The sequence below is a fragment of the Megalobrama amblycephala genome, linkage group LG10 (genome assembly GCF_018812025.1).
Source record: "Megalobrama amblycephala isolate DHTTF-2021 linkage group LG10, ASM1881202v1, whole genome shotgun sequence".
NCBI classification, from domain to species: domain Eukaryota; kingdom Metazoa; phylum Chordata; class Actinopteri; order Cypriniformes; family Xenocyprididae; genus Megalobrama; species Megalobrama amblycephala.
This window is the reverse complement of record NC_063053.1, coordinates 1,590,060-1,614,981: the sequence shown is the minus strand read 5'-3', so window position 1 is coordinate 1,614,981 and position 24,922 is coordinate 1,590,060. Positions and strand designations below refer to the sequence as shown.

The 24,922-nt window shown below is 35.1% G+C and overlaps 1 protein-coding gene across 1 annotated transcript in view; it reads right to left on the bottom strand.

Moving 5' to 3' along the window:
- Nucleotides 1-24,922, bottom strand: part of mertka (c-mer proto-oncogene tyrosine kinase a) — a 39,489-nt gene that overhangs the window by 13,677 nt on the left and 890 nt on the right. The window contains exons 2-8 of the mRNA XM_048203891.1: nucleotides 21,071-21,428; nucleotides 20,563-20,663; nucleotides 20,294-20,476; nucleotides 9,651-9,737; nucleotides 7,831-7,946; nucleotides 7,460-7,643; nucleotides 5,967-6,112 (exon numbers count right to left, since the gene is read on the bottom strand). Of these exons, the coding sequence (XP_048059848.1) occupies nucleotides 5,967-6,112; nucleotides 7,460-7,643; nucleotides 7,831-7,946; nucleotides 9,651-9,737; nucleotides 20,294-20,476; nucleotides 20,563-20,663; nucleotides 21,071-21,428 (1,175 nt within the window). The remainder of the gene's footprint in view (nucleotides 1-5,966; nucleotides 6,113-7,459; nucleotides 7,644-7,830; nucleotides 7,947-9,650; nucleotides 9,738-20,293; nucleotides 20,477-20,562; nucleotides 20,664-21,070; nucleotides 21,429-24,922) is intronic.

The window sequence follows — 24,922 nt, the reverse complement described above, 5'->3', positions numbered from 1 at the left end:
GAGTCTGACTGTCAATAATTATCAAAAAAAAGTTGAAATTTACATTCACGGTCCCTAAGGGGCGCCAAAACTTTCAAAGTGGTTGGAGCCACTGTTACTAAAGTGGCTATAACACACAAACATGGCTATAACGGAATGAGATATTTTCATCAAACTTGGCACAGCTGTGTAAGAGCTCATTTTGTGGTCACGTGAAAAAGGATGTGGCGATTGGCCACTTGGTGGCGCTATAACAGGACAAAAAACATGAAAATGGCTATAACTACTTCACCTTTAGTTTGATTGACTTGAAAATTGGCATGCAGTGTCTTCGTCTGAGGTGTCATGATTGTCTACGAGGACATTGACGTATCTCAAAAAACATGTCCGCCATCGGCCAATGAAATTCGAGCAGCTATCAGATAAGGTTAATGGAAGCCGATTGGAAAGAGCCTGTTTGACTCACGGCCCTAGAGGCCGTGATTTTGAAAGAAATCGGCCACCGGGGGACGCCTTCACGCTTTTCATGTGCGTAAAGGATCGTGTATGGCGCGTTTTCTCGCACGCACCCCAACATTCGTACCATATGGTACAACTCCTCTTTTGGAGCAACTTGGCCTCTAGGACCACTGCTGTCCGTCGAATCCTTCGTTAAATACTGGAGATCATTTCAAAAACAAACTTTGTCAAACTAGTCCCTGGTTTTTGGCTCAACTGTTAAAAGGCTTTATAAACCATATATTTCCTATGGTAAATTGCCTGTATTGGCTGTAAATGGTCTTTTCCATCTATGATTGAGATGGTTACAAGCTTGCTAATACAAACATTATACCTTTTTACACGTGCTTATAAGCCTTAAAGAGCTTGAACCCCGATAACTGCTGCTCGCAGCTATATTTGTAAATGTACCTGTGATGCAATGATTTTGTTATTTAAATATTAATTTAACTAATAATTACAGTATCTGCATAAGAATTGCCACCGGCTACATTATTTTATGCAAGTAGGCATAAATGTCATGATGAAGGCATTAAAAGAACTTTCAAAAAATAAATTGAAAAAATTAATTCAAATAAATTTTAAAATAAATTAAAATATAATGTATGAAAATAATGGTTACAAAGTAAAAAATAGACAAATATTTTTTTTTATTTATTTATTTTTTTTTATTATTTTTATTTATTTTTTATTTTATTTTGGTGTGAAATATGACCCTGCACCAAAATAAAACTATTAAAAACATTTTTGTTAATTGAAATAAAGCTAAAATAAAATAAAATAAAATAAAAATATTAAATGAAAAACTTAAACTAAATGAAAATCATTCATATATTATTCATAAAATATATATATATATATATATATATATATATATATATATATATATATATATATATAAAATATAGAAATGTTGCCTGAAATACACTGAAGCACTAAATTTTCTAACTGGAAACAAATAAAAACTTGAAACTTAAATAAAAATAAAAATAAATTAAACCTAAATAGTAATATAAAAATATATAAAAATAACAAAAGAAAAAAGAAACTAAAATTAAAATAAAAAATATTTATATTTATAAAAATTCAAACTATTAATAAAAACTATAATAATATATAAATAATACTAAAATAACACCAAGCTCTTGACAGGTTTTATTAGATTCAAACTAGTGATCAAACACTTACTTGTGCCGTGATAAAGTGTTTGCCAAAAAAAACCTTTTAATTCACTTTAGTCCATGAGCAATTGTTGCTCGATGAATTACAAGGTCATTTTGTTGAGGGAGAGCAACAGGTGTCGGTCCAAGGCCAGCTGTGAGTGTAAATGCATTACAGTCACTTCCAGTTACTGTTGTTTTCACACAGATCACAGTAATGGATCACAGGAATCAGTCACAGCTATAGAATACAACAGACTGTTGATCGCAGCTATTGATGTGTCGTCATGAATTCCACTGTGAGTCACGACATACAGACAATAACAAATGACTTCTCCACACACTGTCGGCTTCCTGTGACTTGCACAGAAAAAGGAAGTACACCATTATGCCAGAAGAGAAATAAATGCCATGCTGTTTATAAACCACTCCCATATGATCAGTCACTGGCCACACGGGGCATTCAGAGGTGACAGACTACAGGAACATCCTCAGGTTATTTTAACAGTGATCATGCTCAAGACTTCATAATGACTTTGCAACTAAACAAGTGCAGCTATTAGAGGTGCGAATCTTCACTTGCCTCACAATTCCATCACGATTCAGAGGGCAACAATTTGATTATAAAGTGTTAGTCAATGCATCTTTCCTCCAAATTTTTTTTATATACAATATAATATAGTTATTTTTGTTAGTTTATCTTTGTCATTAAAAATAAGAACAAAGATGCAAATAACAAACAGTAGAACAAATGCAATTTTCAAAGAAAGAAATAAATGAAATTGCCAGTGCTTTACATATGATACTTTTGGTTGTTACACACTTGACTTCGAAAACTATTTATTCTAGTGGCACTTGCATCCTAATTTGTGTTTAAAGTATGTTTTGTTAAAATTCATTATTTTTTCCAATTGCACTTTCTGCAAATTCTATGAAAGCTTGTTTCTAAATAAATAATACTAAATAATATTATTAACAAAGGTAATTGCAACTTTTTATCTCTCAATTCTGACCGTCTTTATCTTCGCAATTCCGACTTTATATCTTACAATTCCGACTTTATAACTCGCAATTCCCACTTTATAACTCGCATTTCCGACTTTATAACTCGCAATTTTGACTTTATAACTCGCAATTTTGACTTTATAACTCGCAATTCTGACTTTATATCACACAATTCTGACTTTATAACTCGCAATTCCCACTTTATAACTCGCAAATTCCCACTTTATAACTCGCAATTCCCACTTTATAACTCGCAAATTCCCACTTTATAACTCGCAATTCTGACTTTATAACTCGCATTTCCGACTTTATAACTTGCAATTTTGACTTTATAACTTGCAATTTTGACTTTTTCTTACAATTCCGACTTTATAACTCGCAATTCCGACTTTATAACTCGCAATTATGACTTTATAACTCGCAATTCTGACTTTATAACTCGCAATTTTGACTTTATATCTTACAATTCCGACTTTATAACTCGCAATTCCCACTTTATAACTTGCAATTCCCACTTTATAACTCGCAATTCCCACTTTATAACTCGCATTTCCGACTTTATAACTCGCAATTTTGACTTTATAACTCACAATTCTGACTTTATATCACACAATTCCCACTTTATAACTCGCAATTCCCACTTTATAACTCGCAATTCTGACTTTATAACTCGCATTTCCAACTTTATAACTTGCAATTTTGACTTTATAACTTGCAATTTTGACTTTATAACTTGCAATTTTGACTTTTTCTTACAATTCCGACTTTATAACTCGCAATTCCGACTTTATAACTCGCAATTCTGACTTTATAACTCGCAATTCTGACTTTATAACTCGCAATTTTGACTTTATAACTCGCATTTCCGACTTTATAACTCGCAATTCTGACTTTATAACTCGCAATTCTGACTTTATAACTCGCAATTTTGACTTTATAACTCGCATTTCCGACTTTATAACTCGCAATTCTGACTTTATAACTCGCAATTCTGACTTTATAACTCGCAATTTTGACTTTATAACTCGCATTTCCGACTTTATAACTCGCAATTTTGACTTTATAACTCACAATTCTGACTTTATATCACACAATTCCCACTTTATAACTCGCAATTCCCACTTTATAACTCGCAATTCTGACTTTATAACTCGCATTTCCAACTTTATAACTTGTAATTTTGACTTTATAACTCGCAATTTTGACTTTTTCTTACAATTCCGACTTTATAACTCGCAATTCCGACTTTATAACTCGCAATTCCGACTTTATAACTCGCAATTTTGACTTTATAACTCACAATTCTGACTTTATATCACACAATTCCCACTTTATAACTCGCAATTCCCACTTTATAACTCGCAATTCTGACTTTATAACTCGCATTTCCAACTTTATAACTTGTAATTTTGACTTTATAACTCGCAATTTTGACTTTTTCTTACAATTCCGACTTTATAACTCGCAATTCCGACTTTATAACTCGCAATTCCGACTTTATAACTCGCAATTTTGACTTTTTCTTACAATTCCGACTTTATAACTCGCAATTCCGACTTTATAACTCGCAATTTTGACTTTATATCACACAATTCTGACTTTATAACTCGCAATTTTGACTTTTTCTTACAATTCTGACTTTATAACTCACAATTCCAACTTTATAACTCGCAATTTTGACTTTAAAACTCGCATTTTCGACTTTATATCTTACAATTCTGACATTATAACTCGTAATTCTGACTTTATAACTCACAATTTTAACTTTATATCTTACAATTCTGACTTTATAACTCATAATTTCAACTTTAAAACTCGCAATTCTTTTTTATTTCATTTTTTTATTTTATGGCGGAAACAAGCTTCCTTTGAATTCTTATCATGAAATCAAAATTGGCCATTCTTAATTTTTGTATGGAATATTGCATTATTTATAATAAATGATTTATCCGTGCACATCGTTTTTTCGTAATCTTGAATCAGAATATCTTCTCCTCCCTCTTGCAACATCTCTTCTCTTCTCTGATGATGAGGGCGGGGCATCCTGTCACTCACATGAGATCCACCAATAGCAAACCACAACCATCCAATCAATTCCTCACATACAAAATCAAGCCCCGCCCTACATTTGTTCTTGTTTGCCGACTTTAAAACTGGCAAATATCACACATTGCAAACTGATCTGCAATGATAAAGGTGTAACGTCATAATGAAGACATTCGCTTAAGGGGCATTCAATAACACAGCTGAAGTCAAGCAGACTGGCATGCTGAAGGAAACTAAAAATAATGATCTCAGACTGTCGCTTTCATCTTAGAAACAGGAACAGCTGTTTTATTTTAATGGCTCTAGCCAATTTCCTCACAGCTGGTGAAAATCTCATGTCTTCAGAGCAATACGGACCAAAACGCCGCTCTGGGCAACTTGGGAGAAGTAGATAAACTGAGTACTAAAAATAATTGGTTATGTACAGGATATCAAGATGCTATAAAGTGTATTTAGGGGGTTTTAAACAGAACAGATGTGTGGATGTTTACTTCAGTTGTAACTACTGTTATTTTAGTATTAATGATATACTATTATAGCTAATATTTGTAATTAATATTATTTTTTATATTTTCTGTTTTAATTTTTGTAAAACATTTTTATTTTTTGTAAATATGTCTAAAGTTATTACGTTTTAAATTTTATTTTATTTAGTTTTAGTTATTTTAGTAATTCAACAAACTAAATGAAAACGAGAAATCCTTGGCAACTAGCTGAAATAAAGTAAATTTAAGTTTTTTAAAATTTTATTTTATTTCAGTTCATGTTTATTTTAAGTCATTTTTTTATGTTTTTAGTTAATTAATGTTAATAACCCTGGTTGTAGCAAAGTAAACACAGAGTAAATTAGAAATTAGTGTGAATATTTTCACCAGCTGAAAGTGAAAATATTTAGTAAAACAGAAATAATTATTGTGCAAGAATAATTAAGCATACAGTTTTATATTAAGATGAACATTTATACTAATAAAAATGTTTTTTAAGTGAACTGCACAAAAAGTGAATAAAAATAGTAAAAACGTCAAAGAAACAGTGACCAGTGACCTTTATATACTCATTATTGTTTAAAACCTAAAATATTGACAGTGAATAAAAAAAGTTTCAATATCAAACATATTCTTTGAGAGAATCTTAAAACAATCATTTAACAAATTCAGCAGTTTCTTTGGGATTATAGAGAATTTCAGCTGATTTCTAAATAAAAACAGAGGCATTGACAGAATTTTGTAAATTCAATTTTGTTAATACACAAAACAATTGACAAACCCAATCGCTAACCTTGTTTGAATGTGTCCCGTGTTTAATAATGACATCATATCTTTGCAGGATTCCATTCAACTTGTCAGGGGGCGGAGCTTCCCATCGGATCATCATCATGGAATTGTTCATATGAACAGTCAAGTTTTGGGGGGCCTCCAATGGAACTGACAATAAAAATAAAATTACACTCATTTCAGATAAATCATCTCTTGAGCAACATGCAAAACAGTGACCAAACGCAAACAATAGCACTACTTTGAATCCAACAAAAAAAAGCAGTAAACCAATTTCAGATATTCGTATTACAGTATTTGAAGTACGGTATAACAAATGCTTATCAGCGACTAAAAATATTCTTCACTGATCTTTTAGGAACACAGAGGAAATCCTTTATGGACACACCCCACAGGAAAAGCATTTCTAACTGCCAGGTCACTCCCATTTGGAAAACCCTTGGATATGAAAGAATTAATTACATACTACAGGAATTCTCTTCTAGTCTCTCTCTTATTAGCAAAATGGTATCCTCATATTGCATTTAATCACATCATCTTTTTCCAGTGTGCACTACTTGGAAATATTACAGATGTGTTTATAACACCATTTTTTACTTGTTATTTGAAAATAAAATAATAAAAATTGAAAGTTTTTCTTTCCAAGATGACATGTGACATCATGCAACATTATATGACAACAAAGTAGCATATCAATCTTTAAAGGGGACATATTATGCCACGGAATAAAAGAATAAAAAAAGGTAATTTCGAGTTTATATCTCACAATTCTGACTTTTTTCTTGCAAATCTGAGTTTATATCTCACAATTCTAACTTTTTTCTTGCAAATCGGAGTTTATATCTTACAATTCTGACTTTATATAATGCAATTCTGACTTTATAACTCGCAATTTTGACTTTATATCTCGTAATTCCGACTTTACAGAATTGGAAAAACAGAATTGTGAGATATGCTCATTATTCTGCATTATAAAGCGCTGATTCATCCAGTAGTGAAACAAGTGGAGTCTTTATGAGTGAGTCATTGAATCATCCACTCAATACGATTTTTAAAAAAATAATTCAAATTAAATATTTTTTAAATATAGTGTTTTGAACAGTTGTCTATTCAGAATCATGATCTCTTTTAAACAAAAATTTGTGATTCTCAATTCATCCAGAATCATGCAGCTCTACATTAAATTGGACAGTAAAAGAAAAAACAGTAAAAATCAGAAATGTTTCTTGAGCAGCAAATCATCATATTAGAATGATTTCTGAAGGATCATGTGACAGTGATGCTGAAAATTCAGCTTTGATCACAGGAATAAGTATATTAAAATTGTAAATGTTACTTCAAATTCACAATATTACTGTTTTTACTGTATTGATCAAATAAATGCAGTCTTGGTGCACATAAGAAGTTGTCGTCTGTCAAATGGTAGTGTATCCTGTGGATCGGAATGTTTTTGCATTCACACAAAATCCAGGAAGTTGCTCCAGGAATCTGACTCACCGCCCTCTGTGGTGTTGCTCTGGACCCAAGCGCTGGGCGGTGACGGCCCGATCTCATTGGTGCAGGACACACTCATGTTGTACCAGGTCATGGCTTTGAGGTTGCTGATTTCATACTGGAACGGAGGCACTTGTGTACTTTGTACGGCAGTAGGACTCCCCGGCTCACGGCCGAGCTCTCGAACCTACAACAAATGATGAAAGATCAATGATCAAAGCTTTCAGCGGTGAGCAGAACTAAAATTTCAACCTGGCGTGAGTTAAAATGGATGGAAAATATCACAGATGACACTGAACTGAACACTATGTTCCTCAGAGGATTCATTTCAACACAATAACCTTGATAATGTTCATTCATTTTGTCCCTCTTACCGTGATGTAGCACGTGCTGAGAGGAGAGAAGCCATCGTGTCCCGGAGTCCAGCTCAAGAGCAGTTTGTTGGCCTCGCGTTTTACTACTGTGACCTTTGACACTTTGTCAGGAAGCTCTGGAAAAACATTATTCAAGCAAAAATTAGACATTTAATATGAAAAATATTACAAAATTCTTAGAGTAATATTACTCACCACCATCTTGTCATCCAAGATGTTCATGTCTTTCTTTCTTCAGTGGAAAAGAAATGAAGGTTTTTGAGGAAAACATTCCAGGATTTTTGTCCATATAGTGGACTTCACTGGGGTTCAACGGGTTGAAGGTCCAAATGTCAGTTTCAGTGCAGCTTCAAAGAGCTCTACATGATCCCAGACGAGGAATAAGAGTCTGATCTAGAGAAACCATCGGACATTTTCTAAAAAAAATAAACATTTATATACTTTTTAACCACAAATGCTCATCTTGCACTGCTCTGTGATGCGCCACGCATGACGTAATCATGTTGGAAAGGTCACCTTTCTCCTCCAACTTCAAACTGTCCGACAACGTTGTTTTACCTTTTTTGTTGTTTAACTTATTTTGCACGTTCGCTTTGTAAACACTGGATCGGTACTTCTGCCTACGTCACGTGTGACCTTTCCAACATGATTACGTCATGCGTGGAGCATCACAGAGCAGTGCAAGATGAGCATTTGTGGTTAAAAAGTATATAAATGTTTATTTTTTTTAGAAAATGTCCGATGGTTTCTCTAGATCAGACTCTTATTCCTCGTCTGGGATCATGTAGAGCTCTTTGAAGCTGCACTGAAACTGACATTTGGACATTCAACCCGTTGAACCCCAGTGAAGTCCACTATATGGAGAAAAATCCTGGAATGTTTTCCTCAAAAACCTTCATTTCTTTTCCACTGAAGAAAGAAAGACATGAACATCTTGAATGACATGGAAATTAGTAAATTATCCAGTGAACTAATCCTTTAATGTTAACTAAAACTATTAAAAATCACTTCTGTTAATTGAAATAAAGCTGAAATACAATAAAATATAAATATTAGATGAGGAATTTAAACTTAAAAAAATTAAAATTAAAAATGCTGCCTACTACTATTATAGTAATATAAGTTCAAGTTGAAGTAAGAAATAGCTGAAACTAAAACTAAAAAACTAATAAACACATTACAAAATACCTAAAACTTAACTAAAATGAACACTAAAATCTAAAAATACTACAGCATATAAATTATACTATAATAGTATTTATACTACAGGGCTGTTGAATGCTTGAATCTAATTGGTTGACGAACATTCTAAAGGAAAACCAGGCAGGTCTTGACCACATTACAGTTCCATATCACTTCGCCAAATTATTTAAGTTATTTCAAAGGTCCTTGCAGCCGACAACAGCAACGACACTGACCAATCAAATAAACATGGTAAACAATAGGATAAAAACAACTAATTACACATACAGTACGGACACACACTCTCGCACAGAAACATGTTGTCAGTGCTGCTCTGATGATTGTAGTAGTAAAATAGTTCAACAACTTAAAAGCAACATGACATTTCTCATTAGCGAGGTAATAACGCAGCTGTTCTTGAAGCAGATAAACTTACAGTTTCGCTATAGTCTGCTATCAACGGCTAAAGCCTCTGTTACTAATTTTGGAATTATCAATGAAGGCTTGGGATGAGATGCGTAAGAAATTAGTCCTACACAAGGTGTGCGGTGTTTTTATAATAATTCAATGGCACATTGTCAATTATTCCTAACATGAATATAACCCTGTTCTCGGGTTCAGCACCCTGTTGGCTTTACCTTTGATATTGATGTGAGCTTCTTTGGACACTGTGAGGCCCTTCTCGTTGTGAGCTTCACAGCTGAACTGTGTGGGAGCATCAACACCTGCAGAGAAGAAAACAATTCTATAATTTTCTCTCTTATGTTAATATGAAGATGGGAGCCTGTTTGGGACAATCAGTGGTGCTTACTAACTATTATTACTACTCATGTTTTTAAGAACCGTACAATATTCAAATGTTTGAGGTCAGTATGATTGCGTTATTTATTTGAAAAGGTAACTTGGATATTTTGTTGTAAATTGAAAAAGTAATGCGTTACTTGAAAAATTAATCTGATTACATAACTCAAATTAATTGTAATGCGTTATCCCCAACACTGCACATAACACGCATTAAAATTAGGGGTTGCACAGACTAGTCGACTTTAACACTCTGCCATGACGCTTTAAGCTTGACGTTGACTAGTTGCTGGTCATGTCCTATAGAGGGCGCAACAGTTAAAGAAATCTTTGAAGTCCACTTTTATGCTACATTTCAAACAGTAAAATGACGAGAGCGCAATGCAAGATATGTTTGATTATACCATTTTAAACAGCTCATTGTACATATAAGTTAATCGCCGATCTACATGAATACGTGCACACACATACAGACAGTATCACATGCATCATTCCATAGCACAGAAATGTATTGTCTGTGATTTATCAATAAAATAGCATAGAAACTGAAAAGTTCTAGCATATATTTCTTAGTAACTAAAACCCACACCAGACGCGAATGAAGCATTAAGCGTGAGTGATTCGTGCAAATGAGGCGGCGTGAATTCAGTGCTTCAGGCGTTTGACGCACGTAACGCGTGAATCACGCAAGTTGAAAAATCTGAACTTTGGCGAATATTCGGGCCGCGTTAACCAATCCGGAGCTTACTCTAGTATGACTTGATTACGACATAGCGAGCGGAGGCAGAAATCCGAAACAATCATCGTAGCTGTATGTGGATACCCGGAGCGGTACGATACATCGTACTTTTATAGAAACAGGAATAAAAAGGATCTTGCTTGGAAGAAAGTGAGTGAGGAGGTCGAAGAATCTGGTAAGTTGTAAAAAAAATGCTGTTTACTCAATTTGAGCTATATATATATATATACAGTACAGTCCAAAAGTTTGGAACCACTAAGATTTTTAATGTTTTTAAAAGAAGTTTCGTCTGCTCACCAAGGCTACATTTATTTAATTAAAAATACAGTAAAAAACAGTAATATTTTGAAATATTATTACAATTTAAAATAACTGTTTTCTATTTGAATATATTTCACAAAGTAATTTATTCCTGTGATCAAAGCTGAATTTTCAGCATCATTACTCCAGTCTTCAGTGTCACATGATCCTTCAGAAATCATTCTAATATGCTGATTTGCTGCTCAAGAAACATTTAATGTGTACAATTGTACAAAATATTTGTGTACAATATTTTTTTTCAGGATTATTTGATGAATAGAAAGTTCAAAAGAACAGTGTTTATCTGAAATCTAATCTTTTGTAACATTATAAATGTCTTTACTGCCACTTTTGATCGATTTAATGCATCCTTGCTGAATAAAAGTATTCATTTCTTTAATTTCTTTTCAAAAAAATAAAAATAAAAATTCTTACTGACCCCAAACTTTTGAACGGTAGTGTATAATGTTACAGAAGCTTTGTATTTCAGATAAATGCTGTTCTTTTGAACTTTCTATTCATCAAGGAATCCTGAAAAAAAAAGTACACAACTGTTTTCAACATTGAAAATAATCATAAATGTTTATTGAGCAGCAGATCAGCATATTAGAATGATTTCTGAAGGATCATGTGACACTGAAGACTGGAGTAACGATGCTGAAAATTCAGCTTTGCATCACAGGAATAAATTACTTTGTCAAATATATTTAAATAGTACACAGTTATTTTAAATTGTAATAATATTTCACAATATTACTGTTTTTACTGTATTTTTAATTAAATAAATGTAGCCTTGGTGAGCAGACGAAACTTCTTTTAAAAACATTAAAAATCTTAGTGGTTCCAAACTTTTGGACTGTACTGTGTGTATATATATATATATATATATATATATATATATATATATATATATATATATATATATATATATATATATATATATATATATACACACATATATTGAGACTACAAGCTAGCTAAAACCGGCAAATTGAGCTTATTCGCCGTATTTTACAACTACTTTCCCGCTGACGGTAATGTGTTTATTCAGAGGAAGTGTGCAGAAAGAAGTGGAAGAGTCTGAGGGACACATATATTCCCATGACATTCGCATCTGTTGTGAAGTGAATTTCATGCGTGAATGAAGCGAGTAAACTCAAAATGTTCAAGCGTCCAACTACGCACGAATAGCGCGATTTATTCGCGCAAGTCGCATCTGGTGTGAACGCCCCATAATGCATTCATATAAATTTAATCTTTACTGTGTCTGATTTAAAATTGAGCAGAAATCTGTGAGAAGAACTGATAAAAATAAGCTGTTATGTAGGACAATAGCCTAGTGGGCAGCACTGTCGTATGCCACAGCTGTGCACACTCGCGTTCGAGTCTCAGCTCGAGGTTCAGGCTTATTTGTTGATTAATGACGTCATCAGCGTCTAGTTGACGTCAAATCGACTTTCATTACATAAATGTCAACTTTAAAAATGTCGATCAACAAATTTAGAAATTGATCTGGAAACCATCCACAGCAGTCTACAATCTTGGCTGTGAGTTTTGCACAATTAATTTTATTTTTTTTTATTTTCAAAAACGCTAAACAGATCATATTAAATCCATTTGGTGCCACTAATGGTGCTTAAAATCAAAATAAAAGTGATGCGAGTCTCCAGGTGACATATAATCAACACCAAGGTTTGCATCAATCGTGGAGTTTGAGCACATGCAGGACTGCGTAACTTTCACCGCCTCACAGCGCGAGTCTTTCAGTGCCACTCCACGCCAACACTCCAGTCCCACTCTGACACAAGCCCAACCATAATATCCCTTTTGTGCGAGTGCATTTCTGCCCATACCCAGAGACTCGGTCACAAAGGACACATTGCTTCCTCCATCGGAGCTGACAGGAAGCTACTTGTTTGGTTGTTGACATGTTTCTTAGTATCAAACGTGTCTTTCTCTGACTGTCAGTGGGACAGATCGTGCCTCCGTTTTCAAGCGCCACAGTGACTGAACTATGCTATTGCTGTCTGGAAAAAAAAATGCAAATTTAAATAATAGATGTCAGTATTTAATTCACTGTATGATTATGGGTTCAGTCTGGACTTGGAAAAGCAAGGTTTCTTGAATATAAACACTCCAGTATTCCTAAATGATACCCAATTTCCTGAAACCACCTGGCACTAATTATTTTTGAGGTAGACCTCTTTCAAGAAGACAATAAACAGTCAGATGTTTAACCTTTTTCTTGCTCTTACCCAGAGAAAAGCCCAAGTGAGGTACAAACCACCCGTTTTGAAACTAACTAATTGCAATGAGTATGTTTTTGAAAAGCAAATGGACTCATTGTCAGCTAAATCAAATGCCAGATATGAGGACGGAGACTTTGTGAAGTTAAGTTCATATTTTTAGCTTTAGTTCATCAGAAAAATGACTGAACAGAAAGTATACACATGGAGTCTCTCCAAACTCCTTTTCATAAATCTATCTGACTAAATTCAGGCCATTTGCAAAAGTCATAGCTTTGAAAAGAAACTGACTTTTGGTTACAAAAAAAACATGCAAGTAGGCTGAACAGATTGCAAGTCGTCCGGGTGCCATAAAGTATACGCTACATTTCTGACGGCCTGTAATTATTGGGTTTGGAAAACAGCCATGCTAGCAGGCTCTGTATTCGGATCCAGCAGAATCTGAGATCACTCTCGACAGGGTCTACTACAACAACACTAACAAAAGAGTACAAGAAGTTTTTTGGGCATGTACCATGGTAATTCCAACATATCCAAAGTACCTCGAGCACCCACCGAAATGATTGAGCAGCCACGGAAAAATACGAGATATACTATAAATGGATTGCAGCTTTTTATAGTTCAATTGAGGCAGTTTCCATAACGTTATTTTAATGACATATATCTAGAGTGCATTATTGCAACGTAAAAGCACATCCATGTAATAGAAATCTGCTCGCAGGTGAGAGCAGCTGTGTGTGTGTGTGTGTGTGTTTAGTGTTTTGGAGGAAGCGTGGCTTTGGACGGCGATTTGCAGGGAGGGTGGGATCGTATGCTTTCAATGCTAGCAGGCTAACGATAGCATTTCCCAGATCACCTACTGCACCTTTAATTACTGATTAATGAGAATGGGGATTTGTTATGGAAGCTTGTTTCCGCCATTAAATAAAAAAGGTAATTGTGACTTTTTATCTTATAATTCTGACTTTTTCTCACAATTGAGAGTAATAAAGTCAGAATTGCAATTCTGACTTTTTTCTGACATTGTAACATGCAATTATGAGTTATAAAGTCAGAATTGTGAGATTTAAATTCGCAATTCTGAGAAAGTGTCTGCCTTTTTTTACTCACAATTAGATATTATAACACACAATTGCGAGTTTATATCTCACATTTCTGAGAAAAAAGTCAGAATTGTGAGATATAAAATCGAAATTGTGAGAAAAATTCAGAATTTCACAATTCTGACTTTATAACTCGCAATTCTGACTTTATATCTCGCAATTCTGACTTGATATCTCGCAATTCTGACTTTATAACTCGCAATTCTGACTTTATAACTCGCAATTCTGACTTGATATCTCGCAATTCTGACTTGATCACGCAATTCTGACTTTATATCTCTCAATTCTGACTTTATATCTCGCAATTCTGACTTTATCACGCAATTCTGACTTTATATCTCTCAATTCTGACTTTATCACGCAATTCTGACTTGATATCTCGCAATTCTGACTTGATATCTCGCAATTCTGACTTGATATCTCGCAATTCTGACTTGATAACTCGCAATTCTGACTTGATATCTCGCAATTCTGACTTGATATCTCGCAATTCTGACTTTATATCTCGCAATCCCGACTTTATATCACGCAATTCTGACTTGATATCGCGCAATTCTGACTTTATATCTCACGATTGTAAGTTTATATCACGCAATTGTGAGAAAAAAGTCAGAAGTTTTTTATTTCATGGCAGAAACAAGCTTCCATATTTTGTTGTGTGTGTGGGCATCCACCAGCAGAAATGTAAATCGGCAACTATGCTTGAAAAATCAAGTAAATAGCATGGTATTATCTATTTAAACTGCCGAACAACATCCCAGCAACTAGGGCTGCAAAATTAATCAAAATCAAACTGTAATCGGATCATGGCTTATCAGATTATCGAATTGCAGAGGCTGCAATTTTTGGGATAATGCAAGTACACAACTGAACAAAATATATAACTGTGCTTGGATATTTTAATGGGAAAATCTTACATAACATGCCTTTAAATGTGAAATTCATAAGTACTAATATGAGTGAAACAGTATGTTCTTGTAAAACTTATTCAAATCATCTTCATTTTATTTACAACTTCTAAAAATTATTAATCCACCCAAAATACAATAGCAACACCCTTGCAACCATCCATTTATTTCAGTTTTTGAATAGGCTGGGATCAGTTTGGAATATGAAATCTGTTGTCTAGTTGATTGGAAGTGATGCATCTTTTTTTATATTTAAATGTCACGTTTTGAGTTTGCATTGAGCATGCAAGTGCATCTAAACACAAGTGTAGCCAGTGTACAACATGTTCTGAATGATTAAGCACATTCGCAGTTTCATAATGGCTTTACCGAACTCAGCATTTGTGTGGACATTTTGTAACTTGAGCAGTAATTATTGGCTAGTCCTCACATGGGAAACTGTCATATCCAGCTCTAACTAGTTCCCTCTTAATGGAAACGCACATCACAGCATCCAGAGAGAGAAAGAAAGTGTTTGTGTGCGCATTACGTAATGCATCCATTGTGTGGAGAAGGACAGTGAGCCCGAGTTCAACATGGAAAGAGAATGAGAGTTTCTGTGTTCACATTGTTTGAATCAATTCCAGTAAGAATGCACTTTAAAGGAAGCGGGCCGCAATGTATTTTTACTGCAATCTTAGAGACTTATTGTCTTGTAAATGAGAGATGAAACATGCACTTTTTAAACAAAGAAATGGGCGTATCTGATCTGATCTTCAAACTGAATTGAAATGAATAAACAAACTGTCAGATTCAGAGCCAGATAAAAAGCCATTTTAAGCTTTATTTATGACCTAGATATACAGCAGTCCTTCTGTCCCACACTAAGGGTCCGAAATTAACTACACTGCCAGTTGCTCAAATATATATTATATTTAGTGTAAATATTTTACCAGCTATGAAACTATATTTTACATGATATGTTTTCCATATGAATAACAAGCAGTGCAGTTCATTGTGTCAATCACAACATCATCAGTCATCAGACAAACTTTGATTTCTTCAAAATGACGGAATCGTTCATGATCGACCCGGAAATATGTCACAATATGGAAGAAAAGACTATCACAACTTCAAAAAAAACATAAACAACATTACCTGTCTGTACAACTAAAATGGTTCCTGATAAGAAGACATACAGTGCTGCAAATAACCATTAAAGTCTTTATTTTAAAGAGCGCATGTCTCGTCTCCAGCCACCTGAAGTTTGATCTGTCCGTTCTTTACAAATCTCCCTATGGGAATGCCGGGGCCCCTGAATGAGGCTTTTGTGTGTGTAATATCAGCTCTATAGCACCGGGTGAATAAACTTTAACAATAAAACTCCTGCTTTCACAATAACTCAGATTTACGCTTGTTGCCAAGGAACTGATTACCATAGGAGATTAAGCATTTTCTGAAACCATGAGTGGTGTTTTTCCCTACAAAACTCACTGCTACCATGCTAAACCATTAGAAGAAAAGGTTCTTTAAAGAGCCTTAAAGCCTATAATGCCTCTTTCACAAGATATAAGTCCCCAGAATGTGTGTGTGAAGTTTCAGCCCCACAGATCATTTATTATAGCTTGTCAAATTTGCCTCTATTTGGGTGTGAGCAAAAACACACCGTTTTTGTGTGTGTCCCTTTAAATGCAAATGAGCTGCTGCTCCCGCCCCCTTTCCAGAAGAGGGCGGAGCTTTAACAGCTCAACAACAACAAAGCTGGACAATCTCACGCAGCCAAAATGACGAAAGTGTTCAGGAGAGACTCAGGAAGAAGTTACAACTTTTAGACGTTTCTGAATGGTTAGTGGATAAATTGATGTAGTTGCTGTGGAGTTGATTCAACTCATCCACTAGCATGTGCCGTCATGTTCATCTATCCAAGCTAACGAGACTCTAAATAGTGTTCTGTGCTCATCATAAATCTGTTTTTTCACATGCTTGCAGAGAAAAGCTTGCCAAAACAAAGTTACTAGGTTGTCCTTTTTCAGGTTTTCTGGGTTGGTAGATGCACCGGGGACCCGATTATAGCACTTAAACATGGAAAAAGTCAGATTTTCATGATATATCCCCTTTAATAAGGTCCCATCAGGCGCTTTATATATATAGAACCTTTTAGGGGATTCAGTTTTAATTAATTAACTTTGTTTTAACTCATTTTTAATTTATTTATTTTTATAAAACAGCGCGTAAACATACTTTATCAGTAGGAAAAAAAATGTAAATAACCTGTTAAACGTGAAAATATTTTGCAATCATTTAAGGCAGGGGTGTCAAACTCAGTTCCTGGAGGGCCACCGTCCTGAACCAGCTAATCAAGGTCTTCAGGTTTACTAGAAACTTCCAGGCAGCTGTTTTGGACAGTGTTCCTCCAGAGTCTGACTTTTAAGACATTTCTCTTTATGGCATAAATAGTTCTTAAAAATTGAGTCAAGAACCCTAGAGTTCTATCTAGAACCCCACTAAGGTATTCTGGGTGATAGTAATGTGGATGCTAGAGCTTCTGGGTGGTTGAAAGTGTGGGATGAGTCAATGAAAATCATGTTAAAAAGTATTCAGAGGTGACTCAATCAAAACTGGAACAGATTCAATTATACCACTTGATATGATCAAAAAAGAAAATCACTGCAGTCATGTGGTTCTCATCAGTGCTCAATTATCAGAGTAAACTATGTGTCATCAGTAGATTTTATCCTACTGCCCTACAGTAAAACAAACACAGAAGTGATTTTGCATGTAGTTTCTCCCTCTCAAAGTTCACCTCTAAATACCAACTTTAACATGACTGATTAACCAGAGTTTTTATGATTCCAAAGCAGACACTAAACTTACAAGCCAGTTTTAGCAGCTCGCTGCAAGCTCTGTTCGTTTCACAATATCTGTTATATGCACTTTTTCCATAACTGCAGAAAATGATCTTAGCCAGGGGACTTCGAGGGGATACATGACCCGGCTTGGAATGTGCAACAGATTACTTTAGAGGAAAATTGGAAATTACAATCACTTTAGAAAGCTAGGCAATAAAAATAGATTTAAGATGTTTTATGACATCAACTGTTTGGAAAGTAAGTGGATAAGAGCTGTAGAGTTCAGATTACTGGTGCTGCACAGTGCTATTGAAATAAGTGCAGTGTTGCTATTGTTGACTAAAACAAAAAACATTCATTAGATAAACTTAAGCTTAAAATACTTTAGTCAAAATCTATTTTTTGTGCAATGCAATTAAAGATGCTTAAAAAAGACAACCCTTAGAATGACTTTTTATTTTTCTGCCCCAACAACATGCTTCAATCCTTACTCAACAATTGAAATCTAAGTTTAGTTTCTATTGTTTCCTGTTGTTCAAAGTTTCGGTGACTGCCGTTTTGGTGTTTTCTTGTAATAAGGATGTCCTGATTGACCAGAGGAACAGTTTGTCATGTTTTTTATTGAATCCAAAAGGTTTTAATTATATTTTGCTTCATATAAAGGTATTTTAAAGATTTTGAAGTGTCAAAAGGTCATTCGGTTTAACCGTCCAACCGTTCATTTGTGATTAAAATATCTTAAAATGTAATACATTTTTATTTTTTTTATTCTGTTATGATTTTATAACATCATATATCAACATAGTGCAAAATGGTAATAAAATTATGTGTAGAAGTCGTTGCTTTGTTATGAGAAATAATGTCCGGAAAAATGAATTTCATTGATGTCATTCGGTGTAACCAATATAAAGGGACCATTTTGGATCAATATCATGTGACAGGATGTGACATCATTCAGACACCTGCAAAGGACCACATGGTCGTGAAGCAAAGTAACTAACTCTCTCTTAACTATTTGATAAATTCATGTTTATTTTTCTGCCCCAACAACATGCTTCAATCCTTACTCAACAATTGAAATCTAAGTTTAGTTTCTATTGTTTCCTGTTGTTCAAAGTTTCGGTGACTGCCGTTTTGGTGTTTTCTTGTAATAAGGATGTCCTGATTGACCAGAGGAACAGTTTGTCATGTTTTTGTTGTCAGGCGTAATCAATGATCTTTTAAAGTCAACAGGCACTTAGGAAAGTACAACCTTGTGTTAGAACTTCCAATTCTCTAAAACATAATCATGTGAATCTGTTACTGTAACCTTCCATTCTTTCTGAATTCAGAGGGTTTTTTCTGCTTGATTTCACTTTTGATTCTCTGCTACTGTATACTGACAACAAACTGTTAAAGGGGCTGCATGTAGAATTCAGAAACCATTGTTATTAGTGACACCAGTGGCCGTTAAGTGTACTGCAGCCACATATATTTCGATACACCAAAGGTCTTTTTCATTCTTCGCTTAGAAGTAAAAAGAAGTTTGAAATACATTTGCAGTAATGCAATGTTAATGAATGTTCAGACACCATCCACTCTGATGAGAGCGACGTTTAGATGATTATGTACATATGTGCTGCGCGCTTTCCTCTCAATAACAAAATAAACCCAACAAAAATGACAGCGGTCGCAGAGATGCGGATATGTTTGCACCAGCCCTGCAATACATGTCGACAGAGAGGTCATTAAAATTATGTTACGTACATACAATTATGATAATTGGATTATAAAGTATATATTTGAGACTATAGACTATTTAGATCTCGCTGTGTGAGACTATAGTTTTAATTAATCCCTTTTCTTTGCACGGCACACTGACATTAATGACTCTTTCGGCATTATCCCGAACATTGTATAAGCATTTATTTAATGCGTCATTGATGTTGACCTCGTTCCAAATTAACAAAACATTGTTTAAAATAAACATTGTTTAAGTCTCTTTTACTGTGAAACATCAAATTTTAGTTTGTGCTGCGTGTTTGTTTACGTTAGCGGACTCCATCTCTAAGCTATTGTTATAACGAAGGAGCGCGCATAAACGCGCATAATCTTTTTGATTTTCCTGGGGAAAAAAAAGTCCCATAACATCCATCACATAAAAATCAGTCTGAATGCTTTCATAGACGACCAAGGAAGTCAGGGAAGGTCTCGTTTTTTAAGTTTTGTTACACATTGGCAATAAAAAACCTATTTATATATGAAAATTCCTACATATCCCCCCCTTTGGAAAAACTAAAGCATTTCAATGTACAGCTAAATTAAAGAAACAGAGCAGTTCAAAAACAGTGCTGAGGACAAGCCCACATGTTCTCACCTTCAACAGTGATGGTGCTGGAAGACTCGTGCTGGAAGACTCTGGAAGATTCTAATCTCTCGCCGTTTCGAAGCCACTTAATAGTTACAGGGTTCGGGGGACCGACCGCCTCACAGGTCAACCTGAAAGGAGTGTTTCTCGTGATGTTCACGTTGCTCGGGTGTATCGTGAAGGTCGGCAAACCTGGATTTGAGTAGAATGTGCAAAAACATCAAATGTCTAAAATGCATAAGCAAGTGTTTGTGTCGCTGGGTTGCAGGTTTACTTACCTTCCACCTCTAAAATGATGGGATTTGACTCAATGATCTTGTTACTGACACTAAGCCTGCAGTGATATTCTCCAGCATCTGCTCTCTGGACACTTTTAATGCTGAAAGATGATGTCAAAAGGAAATAAATACATTTTTTACAAAACAAATTGACAGCTTTGGAGTCCCAAAAACATGTTGCATGAATTTTTACCCTTGGTAGTTGACTTTTTCCAAAGAGAAAGGTGGCTGATAACTAATATAGTGCAGATATTTTATGCATAGGCTATTGCAATTGCGACATGCATAATATTGCTGAAATTAAACAAACAATAAGACTTTATTTACATGCATTAATTTGAAAGGTTACATTATAACCAATGCAACATTCAAATTCACTATTATGCCATTGGTAGACTAACTCAAGAACATTTGTTAACCTGCCAATGCCAGTTATCTCCAAACATAATCAGACAGATATTGGTTGTGACTAAATGGCTGTTTTTGAGTTGTAACTATGTCATCTTACCTAATACTGGACAGCAACATGTAAGTCCGTTGTATGTAGATGTGCGTCTGCATGCCATCAGGGATTTCTCTACCATTCTTATACCACAGAATATTCAGGTCCTGAGCCTGGCTCACATCATTGATGTCTATGGAGCAATTAAATGTGACCTCTGACCCCTCTGACCGCTGGATTGTGCCCACTGTGGGTTTGAAGCGCAGCTTCTGGATCTCCTCCTGTGAGAGGTGTACACTGGAGGCTCGTGCCGGGACAATCACCGGCTCCGATGCTTGCGTTGGACGGAAAGAACGGCCCTGTCTCACCCAATGAGGTGAACCTCCATGGTGGACGACAGCGAGAGGATGTTTCCAACTGGCAGCTGTTTGAGGAGATCAGAGGTTTCGTCAATATTTACTGAAAATATTTAACCGTCCAACCGTTCATTTGTGATTAAAATATCTTAAAATGTAATAAATGTATATATTTTTTATTCTGGCATGATTTTATAACATCATATATCAACATAGTGCAAAGAATGTCCGGAAAAATGAATTTCATTGATGTCATTCGGAGTAACCGATATAAAGGATCAAGTCATGCGGTCAGTGTCATGTGACAGGATGTGACATCATTCAGACACCTGCAAAGGTCACATGGTCATGAAGCAAAGTAACTAACTCTCTCTTAACTATTTGATAAATTCATGTTTTCTCTTGATCATACGCATGTCCCGAAACATCAGGTCATTCGGTGCAACCGCTATAAAACATGGAAAATGTTGGAATATTTTAAAAACTTGTACTAAATATAAAATGTTTGATTGTTCTTTTGCTAGATATCAGCCTGTTAGCATTGATTGAAAATATCATCATTCGGTAAAACTGAAATTTTGGTTAAACCAAATGACTTTTTGGGTGACAAATTTTGTCCATCTTGTAAAAAATGTCAAAATCAGTGTTAATTGATTATAAAAACCTCATAATCACATTGTTAACACTTAATAAAACTTCAAAAATTAATATCTCCATTATTTTTTTACACTTATTTATCAATGACCCATATGTAATCATTCAGTTCCATGATATATATATTGTACAGCAAGGAAAATCCTTGTTATTAGATCTATTCTGTTGAGTGACTCAGCGCTGGCATTGCTTCAGAAACGCAGTGGAAAACCAGCATCCGGTTTTCCAGGAGCAAAAGGGAAATTCTTTCTCTAAAGGAATCTGTTATCAAAGGAAACATACGCAGCTCTTATTGAGAGAGACTTTTATATATACTACTACAACAGGATTCATGAAACTACATTCAACTTGTATTGCACAATTCCTATGCACAATTAAATGATTGGTTGCTGTGTAGATTAGCTAATGCTTTCGTGATAGAAATTTATTTCGTTTGTCATTAAACTCTGCCAAGTTACAAGGGCTAGAATGAAACTAACGCAGTAGTAATTAAATTTTAACACTAAGCACTTCCACTTGTTTATTAGAGAATATTATAAACCGGTTCAGGTTTTATAGGAAATTCCAAATCTTGATGGGATTTCTCCAAACTGATGAGATTTCAGACACATAATCAAACATGAAAAGTGTATTTTTTAATAAATATAGATTTCTACATTATAAAAATCATACTTCAAACTACATTTACTTACCTGTGATATAATCTTTTTAATAAATGCCCAAATGTTCTGCTACCGTTTCACTCTAAAAAATGCTGGACAAACCCAGTGGTTGGGTTAAATGTTTGCCCAACCAGCTGGGCAGTTTTATTTAACCCAACTATTGATTAATGACTATATATAATATTATATATATATATATATATATATATATATATATATATATATATATATATATATATATATATATATAGTTACTATATGTTATCAGACATATAATTACTATACTAGAGGCAACAATAATCAAAAGGTGAACATTTATTTATAGGCAATTTAATAAATGTTTATTGTTTAATTATTATCCATTAAACTTATTCATAAATGTTTGTTTATTAAACATCTTAATAAATGTTATTTCCAACATACTTTGGGTTCATTTTAAGCACACAATACAGTAATTTTTAAATAGTGGAGTTAAATAAAACTACCCAGCAAGTTGGGCAAACATTTAAGCCAACTGCTGTGTTAAAACAACCCAATCGCTGGGTCATAATAACCCCATTCGCTGCATTAAAACTACCCCAATCGCAGGGTTAAAACACCCCATTCGTTGCATTAAAACAACCCAATCACAGGGTTAAAACATCCTATTCGCTGTGTGAAAACAACCCAATCGCAGGGTTAAAACATCCTATTCGCTGTGTTAAAACAACCCAATCGCAGGGTTAAAACACCCCATTCTCTGGGTTAAAACAACCCAATCGCAGGGTTAAAACAACCCCATTCGCTGCGTTAAAACAACCCAATCGCAGGGTTAAAACACCCCATTCGCTGCGTTAAAACAACCCAATCGCAGGGTTAAAACAACCCAATCGCAGGGTTAAAACAACCCAATCGCAGGGTTAAAACAACCCAATCGCAGGGTTAAAACAACCCAATCGCAGGGTTAAAACAACCCCATTCGCTGCGTTAAAAACAACCCAATCGCAGGGTTAAAACACCCCATTCGCTGGGTTAAAACAACCCAATCGCAGGGTTAAAACACCCCATTCACTGTGTTAAAACAACCCAATCGCAGGGTTAAAACAACCCCATTCGCTGCGTTAAAACAACCCAATCGCAGGTTTAAAACACCCCATTCGCTGCGTTAAAACAACCCAATCGCAGGGTTAAAACACCCCATTCACTGCGTTAAAACAACCCAATCGCAGGTTTAAAACACCCCATTCGCTGCGTTAAAACAACCCAATCGCAGGGTTAAAACAACCCAATCGCAGGGTTAAAACACCCCATTCACTGTGTTAAAACAACCCAATCGCAGGGTTAAAACAACCCAATCGCAGGGTTAAAACAACCCCATTCGCTGCGTTAAAAACAACCCAATCGCAGGGTTAAAACACCCCATTCGCTGGGTTAAAACAACCCAATCGCAGGGTTAAAACACCCCATTCACTGTGTTAAAACAACCCAATCGCAGGGTTAAAATACCCCATTCGCTGCGTTAAAACAACCCAATCGCAGGGTTAAAACACCCTATTCGCTGCGTTAAAACAACCCAATTGCAGGGTTAAAATACCCCATTCGCTGCGTTAAAAACAACCCAATTGCAGGGTTAAAATACCCCATTAGCTGCGTTAAAAACAACCCAATCGCAGGGTTAAAACACCCTATTCACTGGGTTAAAACAACTTATTCGCTGCGTTAAAACAACCCAATCGCAGGGTTAAAATACCACATTCGCTGCGTTAAAAACAACCCAATCGCAGGGTTAAAACACCCTATTCACTGGGTTAAAACAACTTATTCGCTGCGTTAAAACAACCCAATCGCAGGGTTAAAATACCCCATTCGCTGCGTTAAAACAACCCAATCGCAGGGTTAAAACACCCTATTTGCTGCGTTAAAACAACCCAATTGCAGGGTTAAAATACCACATTCGCTGCGTTAAAACAACCCAATCGCAGGGTTAAAACACCCTATTCACTGGGTTAAAACAACTTATTCGCTGCGTTAAAACAACCCAATCGCAGGGTTAAAATACCCCATTCGCTGCGTTAAAACAACCCAATCGCAGGGTTAAAACACCCTATTCGCTGCGTTAAAACAACCCAATTGCAGGGTTAAAATACCCCATTCGCTGTGTTAAAAACAACCCAATCGCAGGGTTAAAACACCCTATTCACTGGGTTAAAACAACTTATTCGCTGCGTTAAAACACCCTATTCACTGGGTTAAAACAACTTATTCGC